Source organism: Helicoverpa zea, chromosome 25, assembly GCF_022581195.2.
Source record: "Helicoverpa zea isolate HzStark_Cry1AcR chromosome 25, ilHelZeax1.1, whole genome shotgun sequence".
In the NCBI taxonomy this organism is placed as follows: domain Eukaryota; kingdom Metazoa; phylum Arthropoda; class Insecta; order Lepidoptera; family Noctuidae; genus Helicoverpa; species Helicoverpa zea.
Window position 1 is genome coordinate 1339060 of NC_061476.1, and position 15411 is coordinate 1354470.

Sequence of the window (15411 nt, forward strand, 5' to 3'; positions counted from 1 at the left end):
CGGTAGTTTTGTTACGTAGCTATATTTACTAGTTTTTTTGTATGGAACTTCGATAAAAGTTGGAAAATGTCGTGTTGTGAAAAGTCTGTTGTTGATGGTGAAATGAGTCACGTAATATGATAAGTCAAATTGGGGCTTATTTAATGGTCGTATGGAAGTTAAAGTAAGACTGTAGGTTGAGACATAGTTTAGTTTATAAAAACATTGCTCTAACATCCTTACTTAATATAATTTCACTCCAAAGATCTGATAACTATGTAATTTAAAGTTACTTTTAGTTAATAAACATTATTTTAATTTTATTAAGTTATACTTTAAGTGATAAACCATACTTATTTCAGTAAAGGCATATATTTGTATCAGTTCACTTCATTTACAAACTTTTTAATAAAAAAAAATAACCAAACAATGCATAAACTTATAAGAAATATATTTTCCTACTAATTAATAATATTTTCTTATTTTTTTCAGGTACAAAGATGATAAAAAGGCAGAAAATACGCAAGAAACTCCGGTGAGGCCGACAGGTCCACGTAACAATGTGACAACAGTGTCAAACAGTTAAAACTAAATACTAAAATACTCCTAAATAATTCTCCTAACACTTTCCTAATCTAGGTTTTAGTCACAAAAGTTAGTGCCAATAGAAAAAAAATACAGAGTTATAAACGTATAGAGGTGACATCGAACTTTGGAAGCAACGATAAAATCACAGTGCCACATTAACAAAAAAAAACATTGAACATTTTTTAATATAAAAAATTAACATTTTGGACAATCAAAAAAATTATAGTGATAATTTTTCGTGGAAAAAAAATTGTGAAAACTTTCCAAAATTTTGGACTTAACGGGTGATGTTTTAAGGATGGATCTCCACGCTCCGCAGTTGGTAGTCCATTCTTATGAGCCACATGCCCCACTCCTGGAGGTGGAAGGACTGGATCCTCACAGTCCTCAGCAGAAGGTGTTGATACATGCACCAACGTTACAAAGCCAGGAGTTGATGAGTAGTGACCATCGGAACGGAGGTGAGCAGAGCTATGGTAAACAGAAATTTTCTTTATTTTATTACATTTAAGCAAAAACACTTCTATTAAAGTTAAAGTCAAAGGGTTCGATTCCCTAGCCAAAAAAATAATAATTAGTGAAGTCCGAACTCTAGGTGCTAATTTGTAAAATTAAAGGCTGTTTACCTAAGGGTCAATTCCCACTGAAAGAGCAGCGGCCGGCATCGGCCGTAAGAGCGCGGACAATGTAGCGCGGCGCCGCGAGGCCCGCCGCGCTCGCGCTCAATCACTTGCATTTACGGCCGCTGCCGACCGCTGCCGGCCGCTGCTCTTTCAGTGGGGATTGACCCTAATACATATGTTTTTACTGAAACAAACTATGTACATCGTTTCTCTATTATTTGTCAATTTCGATTGTAATGCAACAGAATGTAATTTTTGTCATCAACATTTTTAATCAAGTTAAATCAATTTTTTAACCGACTGCCTTAAAAGGAGGTTCCAAGTTTGAACTGTATTATGTGTGTACGTTTATGCGTGATTATCTCACGCACATATTTTTTTGTAAATTTATCATGTTCTAAAAGCCTCGATAAACTATTATTGAGAGCAGACGTGTCTGATCTGACGTAGAGTACGACTTTACAGATGAGCAGTATCACGCGCACAGCAGCAACCAGAGCGGAGACGGTGAGTGCGCCATCTTGTTTATATTCATATATATATGTTTATTGATGAAGGTTGAGGAATTATATTCTAGGAATTATACATATAAAGCAGTGTTTAATGAGTCTGTGTGTGTTTAAAATAAAATAAGACTTAGATAGTGGACTAGGATTGATAATTGTAAGCTGATAAATTTAACGTAAAACCAATTTAGGTAGGCATGTATCTATGTTAAGGCTGTAACTACAATGTATACTTTCTTTTTTTAATATAATTACATATTGTGCACATATTATATGCACATCTATACATATAATAAATCTGTAGAAAAGTAATTTTTGTACATTGAAGAAATTGACAAAAAAAATAGCCAGCATGTTAAAGGATAACTAACAGAACCCATTTCCATCATTTTTGTAATTTTTGTCTGTTTGTCTGTTTATCTGTTTGTTTGTTCGGGATTCACGTAAAATCTACGAATTAAATGCAGACAATGCTTATATACAAAAATTCCACGTAACTTGGGGTATTACTTAGTTTTTGTTTCATCGAAATCGATTCACTCTATCAAAAGATATGATTAATTTTGTGAATTCAACATGTAAAATATTACGACACGCAATCTATTTGTCAAAACTGTACATTTGAATGTTGTACTTATATTAGTTGATCGGCCTATTATTAATCTTTACACAGAAAATCACACCTTTATAAGTAACTTCGGAAGAAAAAAAAATGAAAATTTTGTTTAGCCAAGGTTAAAGTAGCTCCATCTGTGGTAAATAAAATACATCATCAATTTGTCAAAGGAGCGAGGTGGTAAATGACAATATTACCATACATTCTTTATAGAGGATTATTATTTCAACAGATATATGTCAAAAATGATGACTTTAGTGGAACAATTACTTATCATTTAAAGTTACAGATGGAGTTCATATCAGGATTTTTTCATAAACATAGTTTAGCTTATCTTCCACTAATGTGGTGGCCTTAAAACAAATTACTTTGAGTGAGTAGTATTAAGTAGACCTTAATTATTTTTTCTGATGCAAAATATGTAAAGTTAATCCTAGAAGAAATGAGGATCTATCTCTCGCAGGCGCTGCTAAGCGTGAGGTAGGTAATGTAGGATTCTGTAGCTTTAAAAACAAGCCCAGATACAAAGTGCAGATAAGAAATGGGAGCTTTCTCGATTTAATACCATACACACGTAAAATGCTTTATGCGTCTGAAAACGTACAAATTACGCGCCGCATACCAGAGACAAGTTTACTTTCAACTTCTGATCGCAAATACACTGTTCACGATTACGAACAGTCTCAGTAAGACCCGAGCCAAGTCTAAAAAAACACCTTTTATATAAAACTACGTTTGATGTCATTTAATCACAAAGACAGAATTGTTCTCTGTTGCAAATCCTATCCACCTATATCCTATCCTAATCCAGAATGCATTGCAGGTGTGCATTGCACAAAAACCAATGGTATCCTATTCGAGAAGTCAAAAGACTTGACCTGCTAACGTCAGCTTCTGCGCTAAGCAAGTGTTCTTAATAGTACCATCAGAATTACATTCATCGTTGAATGAGGTGATTAAATTTTCAGAAACCACAATAACAGTAGGAGCCAAAGCGTATGATCGCTTCATAGAGCTCTGATTGGCCCCAGGTGACCAAGTCAGGTCTGATTTGTTTGTTCATCAGATCTTTGACAGTATTTCGGTGGATACTTACTGTCGTCCTGTTTACGTGTGACACAAAATATGGTATATAAACGTCCTCCGCAATAGCGACATTTTCCCGGTGTGCGGTAGTGACGCACAGTATACATGAACACTTATGTTTCTTTTGATTTGCTGGCTCCACCAAGAAATGGCAAATTGCGAGCGTACATTTTGAAAATCTTGGCAAAACTGCAGGTTTCAAGTACGAACACATGAAGTGGACTCGCACCGATACGTACATTTTGCCTATTCGTGAACTAATGCAAACATTTCGGTGGAGTCCCAGCTTAGGCCACCACATTAGGCGTGCGCGATCCTCGGGCGTGTGAGTAGCGCGGGCGCCGCGCGTGCGTCGCGAGCGCGTTGCGTGACCGTCGTGTTTTGCTGCCCTGCGGCATTTGCAGCGCGCTCGCGGCTTGCACGCGCCGCTCTCCTTGACGTTTAACTGCTAAGGCGTTTAGCGGGCGGCGGGGATAGCGGGCGAAGGGGTAAGAACGCAACTCGAGCGCCGCGTGCTCGCCGCGAGCGCGTCGCTTGCACTCTTCACACAGGCCGCAGGGCAGCAAAACGCGACGTTCACGCAGCGCGCTCGCGACGCCCGCGCTACTCACACGCCCGAGGATCACGCACGCCTAATGTGGGGTCAGCCTTATCATAGTGAGTAAGTGCACAGAAAATCCCCGTCATACAAGTGTTTCTCCCCAGTAGTGAAACTATCCTACCCTATGCGCCTGCTGATGATGATGACTCATTTTATCATCCATCCAGCTATTCCCCAACTATGTTAGTGTTGGCTTCCAGTCACCGAATCTGTTTGAGTACCAATATTTTGCTTGGAGCGACTACCTATCTACCTATCTTCAATCCAGTCAACTACACAAGACGATATCCATGGTAAGACTGACAGACTTTCTGGCTTCTGATTAGTCGCAGCAGCTGCAGAAAATGTACAAATGACAGCTTTGTCAGACTCAAAGCATATAGACATAGATTATAGCTGTTTCCTGTGAAAATTACTTACGCACCATACGTAATAATTTTCCAAATTGGCTGACTAGATCCAGAGATATTCACAACGTCACAAACTTTACTTCTTTTGTTTAGATAAATGGTCACATCCACAACACAACCTTGATCAATGAATCTATGCGACTGCTAAGTGCTAATCCTAATTATACTGTCACGTGAAAGAATGCACCTACGGGATAAGTAGTATTTTGACTATTCTATATTGCCCACGCAGACGAAGTTGCGGGCAACAGCTAGTATTTACATAAAACTTGTAATACATTTTACATACTTTAAAACATGTACACTTTAAGTTAAGTTGCTAGTGGACTGAAAGACGCTTCAAAGAAGAATCTATTCACATAGATCGCCTATTTTGCATTTAATACATGAAATAAAAACAAATTGTAAATGCACTGAGTAAATTTTTAAAGAAGTACCCATCAGAAATTGCCATAAAAAGAAACTTACTACTTTTTTCCTTTAGGTACTCTCTAAAAATACATAAATCTGTAACAACTCAGTCTAGCTATTTGCATTCCCACCGTCCCGCACTCGTAACAAATGTTCTCAAAGAACTAATTCCATTTAATTTCTTAGACTCGCTTCGATTTCAGTCTAACTTTTTGTCTAGACTAGAAAAAAGATGGACCTGTCACCTGTCACGTTGATAGAGAGTTTTCAGTTTAAATTATTCGTTTTTCAGTTGAATTTATGAAGCAATTTAGTTATGACCATATCTCGCGTATTGCAAAGTAATTTATTTATGCTATCTAGCCTATATTTTGCATCAAGTTAGTGCCAAGTTCTGTGCAAAATTTCATGGAAATTGGTCCAGTAGTTTACAAGCAATTAGCAAAAATAGAAACGTAAATATAAAATCTTACTAATATACTTAATTTCAGAATTTCGTGATGAAAGATTATGAATACTTTCTCAAAATAAACGATATTAAATAAAAGCATGAACCAGTTAATCCGTTAACGTCCGTCTATAAAATTACAAGGTTTAACTGAAATTGCGTCGTTTTAAATATTATAGCAAGTTTTATATCATAGTGGGAAATTGGTCATCACGGTTGTTTATAATTCTAGTACTGAATACTTATTTAAATAAAAACAAGAGACGGCCGGTTTCTTAAGTTATGTTCTTTGAATTTTTTGTTTGTTAGGTATTTTTAAAGGCTTTTTAAAATACTTTTGTCTACATAATTTAACACTCGTAGAAATTTTTCATTTTTTTAACTTATTTGTGATTGGTACTTGTTTGATCATCAAATCATCTTCTTCTTCTTTCGTGTCGATGACATGTCATATATTGAGACTACACTATGTCAGCCCAATATGCCGCCACAGCGAGAGCACGGCCGGATGCGATTATTAGGTCCTATAGCAAGTTTCAGCATTCAGTAAGCAGTTTATCATCTCATCTGATGATAAGCTGTGTATGATGTAGTAGCGTTGGTCTTACAGTTCTTATAAAATAACTTGGCCACCCCGAAGTCAGTCATTTAATGACTTCAGTTCAGGCATACATATTTGCACAAGTATACTACTTCATTGTAGCAAAGTTAGTTGACGAAAGCTTCACCATAAGAGGCTACAATATTATCAATGAAATAAGCTTCCAACCTATAGCTACACATTTAAAAAGAAACTCTTTCCAACTGTCTCCAAACTCGAAGATATTACGGAAAAAGTGTAAAGGATTGATCAGTTTTTTCAATGGCACTCACACAGATGTAATGTTGTTCACACGGTATTGTTTTGTTTGTGTGTGTGAGTATAAATATCAGTGGGGTGTGGTTCGAGGGGTAGCGGTGAGCGGAGCGAGTTTATAAGCGTAGCGGGTTGTAGGAATATTAAGGAATTTTATGATATTTTAAGGTTGTTTTAATATTGGTATATTGGAAACCAAGATTTACTAGGATAGTTTTTGATATTTATTGTAAATATGTATTGTAAATATCCATGTAAATAAATAAATCATGTTGATTAAGCAATCAATTTACAAGTCTAAAAAAAAAAGATTTTTAAAATTCTAAATTGATTATTTCAGTTTTGTTTGAATTGCTTATTAACTGACTTTTGACATCGGTTATCGAATTGGGTAAAACTATAAAACAGTTTTTACCTATCGAAAGTTATGTAATTAGATTGCATCAAACTCAGAAAGTTAGGTTGTGAGCTCTGTTGTGTTATTTATTTTAATAAATCTAGTGGTGTTATTTATTTTAATGACTGCCTGATTCACAAAAAAGTTTATTAATTCGATTTAATAGTTTTTTGAGATTAGCAGAAGCAAACTAACTAAGAAACTCTTCAGCTTTATATTTATAGAATATATTTAATTCCAGGCTAAAGCTTATCAATCAAATTCGCATGTATACAGTAAAGCTAAGATTAAGGATTTCCTCCGTACATCAAGGAAAGTAACAAATAACCTATGACATACATAAATAAGATCTCTATTTTGGTTTATTTTAGCTAATCTAGCTTTATCCGCTACTACCTCAGCACCAACATTACTACTTCACTATGTTAGTATAGATGGATGGATGTAATCCAACAAAACAGAGAACATAAGTATCTGTACGCCAAATTGCTATTACCTTAAAACTCCGCTAACACTGGCGCCCCACCCTGCGCACACGCCGCAGTCCATCCCAACTAATTTCACAGCGATTTAGTCAAGTGTACTGGCGACAAAAAACCTCCCATTCACCGTGCTATGTGGCAGACGTGGTTCGACAGTGAAATTTCAATGAATGGTCTTCGGTTGTATTGAGGTATTTTGGATCTTGGCTATGTTTTAAAGGGGTAAGTAGAGCTTACCTTGGTTATGTTTTAATGGGGTAAGCTGAGCTTGAGGTTACGTAACAGCCCGGGTTGATGGAAAGTTCAGTAGTGGTTGATCCGGTTGGTCCGTGGATGGGTGACCATCTAGAAAGTTCAGCAATGGTTGTCGCGGTCGAACCAGGGTCAGATCAACGACATACGTAACGAGTTCCTCCGTGTTTCCGAAGGCTTTGGTGTGTCACTGTAGTCATTCAATGTAATACATTATAGGTACTTGCAGTCAAAAGTCAGAAAGTCTGATAACCACTCTCACCAAGTTTTTGGTTTGGAGGTAACTGGGTTGAAGAGATCCATGTAATTTATATACTAAGTTTCATCTGCTGGCTTCGGTTAAGCAGATAATGACAGTGACCCAAGAATTATTGTACTATGACATTAACTTCTAACCACATTCATTCCTTATAAAGACTACTATATCTCTAACTTCACGTGCAGTAATCTTAAAGCTCTCTACTAAGAATCTCAACAGATTTATCTCAATAAACGCCATACAAAAGTGAACAGCAAAGAGCTCACGCGCCGATTGAAAGCGAAACTTGTTACAAAAAGTAACAAAACGATGACAAAAAATCACCGACCAGATGTTTCTACCCGGCGACGCCTGCGGGTATGTTTTTAAGTTTAAGTTGAAGTTTATCAATCGATTTTTATTGATAAACTCATTCTTGACTGATCAGTAAGTCATTAATTAATTGGGTGTATCTATAGTTTTGAGTAGTCATTATAAATTCGATACGCAGGTAGGTATTTTTTAGACTTTTACAAATCTACCTAATAATTGTATCTATAAATGTTACCCGTATTACCTGTAGACTTTTGCAGGAAAACGACTATGACATTGGTAAAATTCAATATGACCACATATTTACCTTAGAGAAGAACAAGTCATAACTTTTGGCTAGTTGTCTAGACTAGAATTTTCAGGAAATGAGTATTACTGTGGAAAAGTTTTTATAAGGTAATAGAGCTAGTTGAAGTACTCCTTTAGCTCCCATGAATTCGTGATTAACAAGCTGACTTTAATTAAACGTAAAATCTTCATGAATTAATATTTAACAACTGTCTGGTACATCAAAAATCTAAATGAATCTTCTGAGTAAGCATAGATGAATCAGCAACCAAACAAAAACCCTCATTACTAACAAACCAAAGCAGTCTAAAAAAACAAAAAAGACGTCCGTCCAGCTAGCTAGTTCCCAAGGAAGTGGCAGAGTCTGCGGTCTGCGAGGTGTTCGTTACATGCGCGCGCACGTCTCAGGGAGAGGGGAGATGTGGTCCCTCACCAATTTCCGTTCAGAGAATTGGTATTGGTATTACGTAGTTGTGATTTATTTTTAGGATTTTAAATATTAATAATTGAGTAGACCTACATTGATTAGTTTCGTCCGACATACCTCAGTGCCTCAAGACGAAAGTCGTCAACCAGTGTGTGTTACCAGTGATGACTTACGGCACCGAAACGTGGTCTCTCACTATCGGCCTCATCTAAAAGCTCAAAGTCGCTCAACGAGCTATGGAGAGGGCTATGCTCGGTGATTCTCTACGTGATCGAATCCGAAATGAGGAGATCCGTAGACGAACTAAAGCCCACCGGATTAGCAAGTTGAAGTGGCAATGGGCAGGCCATATTGCTCGCAGAGCGGATGGCAGATGGGGTCGAAAAGTGCTGGAGTGGAGACCACGGACTAGCAAGCGCAGCGTAGGACATCCACCAACAAGGTAGACAGACGACCTTATAAAGGTTGCCGGAAGACGCTGGATGCAGGTCGCTTCCAACAGGTATCTGTGGAGATCTAAGGGGGAGGCCTATGGTTTAGCAGTGGACGCCCTATGACTGAGATGATGATGATGAATTATGTCAGTCTTACCAAGGGGTATTTGGTTGCCTGGGTAACTGGGTTGAGAAGGCTAGACAGGCAGTTGCTCTTGACTTGTAAAGCACTGGTACTCAGCTGCATCTGGTTAGACTGGAAGCCGACCACAACATAGTTGGGAAAAAGGCAGGCAGATGATGACAATGATTTAATTAAATATACATTACAAAAGATAACAGATTATTTATTTCGTTCAAATTTATATGTTTACAAAAACAGAGGTACCTACTTATTGTTAGCATAAGGTGTTGAGATTACATAAAATCTGATCCATACATGTTTTGGCTGTAATTGGCGTACAAAATTTTTACATAAGTATACCAATTATAAGTGGTAAATATTAAAGTGAAATATACACAGATTTAAGTTTCTATTTACTGCCATGTTTTATAAGTTATATAATACAATTATTTTTAAAGGTATCAATGGGGCCAATGTATCCTGGAAATAGATTTTTATATTTTGATAATTTTAAATCCACCACGTGGTTAAACCACAACCCTAAACCAAAAGTTAAACATAACTTTCTCACAATCTTACCATAGCCTCACAGAACCGGTTGCAGTGTCAAGTCATCGCAATTAGTTCCGCGCCGGGAACCGAACCCGCGACCTGTCGACGGAAGTTTAATGTTCTTAGACAAATTGTCGGGTTTTTAGTTTTTTTTTGTTGTTTGATATTATTTTTATTGAGTGGAATTGATGGTGAGTTTTGTTATGGATATTACTAGGATTTTATTATATTTTTACAGGTTAGTTTTATCAATTAACAGCTTATTTTTCTTATCAATAGTACTTTTGTATGGGAACGGGCTTTTAACCAGTAAGTAGTGGGTAGTAAAAAGGGCATATATCATCATGATAAAAGGCTAGGTTTTATTGTTGAGGAAAACAAATTAAATTATTCATAATTATCAGTGTGTACACTAGTTTCTCTCAGTTTTATACACATTCTATGGGAACAACTTCGCGTTCCTGGAAAAAAAGTAGCCCACAGGTCTTCTTGCTCAGGCTTTCTTGAAAAATTGGGTGTGGACATCAGCAATTTCAATCAAATGCTAGAATACTCATTTGTGGTAAAGAAAGTGATTTGAGGAAATAAATAAATGTTATTTAAAACTAATTGTCAGACCAAGCATCTACCAAAATAAGTCGTCTCATTCACAAATAGGAACCATATAAGTTCATACAAGTAAAATTAAAAAATAACCTACAGAACCCCACCAAAAACTGACCATACACTCACAGTAACCCAAAATCTTCCGTGCGAAAGAGACAACCATATAAACCACGTTCCGCTCGATTAGAACCGCCTTGTTCGAATTTTGACAGCAGCCAATCAGAATAAATTTGTCCGCGCACACTAATTGATAATTCAAAGTCAAAACGTTTTATCTCCTTCAAACATCCCTGAAATTCCCATCTTATGTCTATGGCGGTAAGGTCCAAATTCGATTGTATGTAAAAACTGATGAAACATTGACAGAAAGGCCTAAATTTGTATTGAGACATTATGAATTCTACCTTATCGTCGAGGGTTAAGATGTATTTTTGAATGACACATTGAATCAATTATTTTTATTTTTTCAACTTTTGAGCATTTGGTAAAGAGTGATATGTATGGAATAAGATTTTTGGAGCTTTCATCCGATTATGTCGAAATGGTTAATGGTTTTGTGTTGAATTGTAAATATTCTGGTGGGATAAGTATAGTGATATCAGACGATCAACATAGGGATATACTTTGGAGATGATTAGCTGAGTCTTTTTCAGGCTTTATAAGTAAGTAGGTAATAAAAAATGGTTTTCCCGTTTATTGTATCTTTTTAGATTAGGTATATAGTCTTTTTTTTCCGTTATAGCGAAATAAATGTCACAGTGCAAATTCTAACTGTCTAGCTATAACTGTTCACGGGATCCAGGTGATATAGATCTCAGTACATTTCTACTTTTTGGGTATAAATAACCCCATACAAATAACTATCTAAAAATGTCGTTAAAAATTGCAAACTCAAAAAACTGAAATTACCACTTATGCCTCTTTCCTTTCAGCAGCCAAGTTTAAAAGATGATCCGATCGTTTGGTCATACCAACACAAGGCAATATAAGCCTTATTTTCTTTATCCAAGGTTCATTCTCCTTAAACTACCTTCAAATACGGTTCATTCTTATATGTCTGGTGACAAAGATATTAATGAGTACTGTAGACACGGATATTACTTTTAAAAGTCAACCTTATTTTAACAGCTGTAAGGTTGATTTTCGAAACATAGAGGTTTGTTTTTTTTGTTTATTTCTAATTGAACCGATGTGATTGTTTTTGGACGAATGAAGGCTGTTCTTAGTTACATAGCAACAATTTAAACATTATTTAAGAAGTAAATATGTAACTTACCTAAGCTGCTTAGGTAAGTTACAGACACATATTTACTTCAAATCTGAAAAAAAAACGTAATTTTGATGTTGAGTGTTTATTACAACCAAGTTTCATCAAACTGTGTTCAGTAGTTTTTGCGTGAATGAGCAAGGAACAAACCTAGAATCTGTAGCAGAAGCAGGCACCTATGTCTTTTCTTAGGCTTTGACTACTTGTGTACCAAACTATATATAAATCGGTTCAGTAGGTAGTGTTGGCGTGAAAATTCGAAAAACACATTCTCAATTTAAATATAGGTAATCATCAGTCTGATGTTTATATATCTTGGTATTTCTCTAATTATATAAGAAACTCTACCAGTAATGTATCTATTATCTATTTTGCCTAATGAACCGTAAGATCCTATACATGAAACACCATAATTCACTCGAATTAGATCAGGATAGTTCACATACAAAAACTATAGACTTCGTCAAAATAATCTGTCACATAAAAATAGATTATATTGAATAAGGACACAAAATAACTGTGCCATATTAGAGGCACAGGCAAATGGTTGAAATAGCCATTCAATCAAATAGCTAGCCTTTTCACTAAACAACGCTGTAATAACACAGTTAGGTACATAATTGACAAAAATACAAAGTCTACCACTTTTGCATATTTCTATATAGATGACTTTTTGTGAGGACCATGTGATAAGTCTACCAATATTAAATAAAAAACTTTGACTTTGTCTCTACAATGTTTTTGAGAAATCATGACCTACCTAACCTTTTCCGTAATGTTGGGGTCGGTTTCCCGTCTAACAGGATAGAGCTAGGATGGGCCTTGGGCTTTGGGCCTTGACCGTGGGCTACGACTGACTAGACTTTGACTTTAATAACTTGTATTCCCCTTATGTACTCCCTTTATGTACTAACCTTATGAACTCCACTTTATGAAATTCCTTATGTTCTCCTACCAAAATTGAATTTTCCACGTAGCTACTGCCTATCTGATCTACTCTATCCACCATTTGGTAAGCCTGATTATAATATTTTTAAGACAGTCGTGCAAAATGTGGAAAGTTCATAATAATCATAGTCTAACTTCTCTTACACAACATAGGTAAAATCAATTTGTCAAATATACAATCGCTTGCATTAGCCGACATGGCCTTACAATAGGTTGTACTAATTAATATATTATCAATAGGCCTTTGTATTAGCTAACTTTGTTAAAAATAGGTTCAGTTGTTATCTAAGTATGTATGTATGCTAATATAAAAAAAACATGTATCTATGAGTTTGTGACGATTGTACGACGTAGGTAATGTTTGGATCTACCGAACCAATTTTGTAAATGATTTGACTTGTTAATTAATTTTTGAGATTAAGATAAGCCACTGAATAACATTATTCTTGTATGTCTCTACCAGACCTCGGGACTATAGAGTCCCGGATTTTTGGGAGGAAACGTGGGGCCGAAGCCAACACGCTGAAGCCCTTTTGAGACAACTTTAATGAAATGGTGACACAAAACCGACGATTATCCCTGTATACACTATAGAAATGTACCCAAGGACAATCCCCGGTTCTGTGCTAAACTATTGCTAAATATGGATGAAAACTACTTGGGCTATTGTATGGGATGCTAATGTACTAGGAATGGGAAAACTACGGGAACGATGGCACCTGCCGATGACAATGTAATAAATACATGTTAAAATGGCAGGTGGAGACTCGCCAACTCACTTACTGGGCCCCCGGGAATCAGTCACTGAAAAGCAACAAGAGGGCAACAGGGACATGAGCGGCTGAGAAGGGTGAGGATACCTCGGCGGACTTTAAACGCAGATCACGCGCTCCCTGTGGGTCCAGCATCACCGGCCCACTCGCCACTTACCACGAGGCACCTACCCTCCGAGCAGGACTAACCTTGCTCTAGCGACTCCACTCTGACCGGCCGATGAAGGCAAGCCAAGAGGCGGGAGATCTATCCCCCGTCATGCTTCACTCCGGCAAGCCGGAGATGGGGGACAGTATACTCTCCCTGGAGCACTCGGATATATAGCCCCGCGGGGTCGCTACTCCCCGTCATCCGCCTCAGATGCCCTTATTATTAATATATTACATTTCAGATTACCGTGACATTTAAAAAGTACAATATTGCTATACTTATCACTTCTGGTTACAGATAGTTGAGTTGAGGGGGAGATAGTAACGACACTAAGTGCTTAGATTTGATAAGGATATCAGTTGCGAATTAATATTTAATTGTGAATTCACATTCACATTTCTAATAGTGACTTTAAAATTATACACAAAAAAATGGTACCCATACTTTCAATTGTTTTATCTCTAATAGGTACTATAGGCTTCTTAGCTGAGAAACAACTTTATAGGTAATGTAGAAGAGATGGCTCCAGTTTCTGTGCCGAAACTCAAAAGAGTTCCGTACCTATTTTCGTAAAAAAAAACCGGACAGATATCCTACTACATAAAACCAGACCTAAAAACCTAAAAATATACATAAATAACTAAATCGTTGCACTAAAATCCTCAAAACCAATGACCGGATGGAGTCAATCACTAATTTTATCTACATGTAATTGGGTTTCTTCAATTGTAATTTTATGGTTAAGACACGGATTAACACGAGAAAGATCGTTTACCTAGGTACTCTTCTAAAATATATTTGTTAGCTATTTGCAGATTGCAATGTTGATTAATTTATTTCAATGCTCAGAGCTTCATACTTTTTTCTATTTGATTTGAAAAAAATAGTAGATTACTTAGTAAATTTTTGGATTCTTGTATAATTATTATAAATGCTTTAAACGAGATCTTAACAAGGGGCATCTTATGTTGCCCTAATAACTAGGTTGAGGAGGTCAAATATGCAGTCCCTCCATGTACGGCACCAGTCCACAGCTGCGTCCAGTTAGATTGCATGCCGAGCCTTAAGTAGCTGAGAAAAGGTTTAGGTATTAGCACGAACTCCAAACTATCCAGCTCTAAGTTACAGACAAATTACAGTAAGTACTTCTTACATCTTATAGATCTATCAGATTTAATTTGAAGAAAATCTTTGGGTCAGATTGCAAATCATTCCCAAATATTAGGTAATTTTTGCGAATATTTTAATTAAATTTTGGGACATTTAGATGAACGACCAAATAAAAAATAATTTCGCCAAAAATTCAAACAAAGATGGCTGCCGAAATCTCACCCTCTCGCGCCGTATTTCGGATGATCCCGCCACGTGGCGCGGCAGTGTGCTCGCGACAGCCACGCGGTCCGTTGTGACGCTATCCCGCGACCCGTGACGCGCGAATTTGAAACGTCATCGACGTTCCATTTTTGAAAATTTGAATTTTGCAATGATAGAACGAAGTGGTTTGCCATTGTGATCGCGGGTTTTTTCGTTTGAATTTGGAATGTGAAGTGATGTTTAGGTTGGATAACGGATTTTTTTTTTGGTTTGTGATTGTGCTTGTAATTTGCGTGCGAGAAATGTGCCAATTTTCTTTTTTATTTGCAAAATTAACGACTGCGAAAAAATATTATAAAATACACCAGTGAATAAAGAAGTTATTTTGACTTACTAAACCAAAATAATAAAAAAAGTCTATAGTTTACAGTAATACCGGGTCTAGGCATTTTAAGACACTGCCGGATAAAATAAAAAAAATCGTAACAATGCCTTAACATAGGTACCTACCTACATAAAAATACAATAATACCAAACTAAACTAAACACACAGAACTACAGAAATACATAACAAACGAGTTATGTAAAACAATACGGCATGTAATACCGACACCGTATCACCGCAGCTACGGTATCGCATTACCGAACACGCCCCGTGTGAATGTTACACGACTTACACGCTAAGTTGTGTGTTTCATGAT

The 15411-nt window shown here is 36.6% G+C and overlaps 1 protein-coding gene across 1 annotated transcript in view; it reads left to right on the plus strand.

The window, feature by feature from the left end:
* The first annotated feature begins 538 nt into the window (after window positions 1-538).
* Window positions 539-15411, plus strand: part of LOC124642798 (paired box protein Pax-5) — a 61243-nt gene continuing 46370 nt past the window's right edge. Inside the window, exons 1-2 of the mRNA XM_047181453.1 lie at window positions 539-1028; window positions 1641-1697. Coding sequence (XP_047037409.1) covers window positions 866-1028; window positions 1641-1697 — 220 coding nt within the window. The 5' untranslated portion in view covers window positions 539-865. The remainder of the gene's footprint in view (window positions 1029-1640; window positions 1698-15411) is intronic.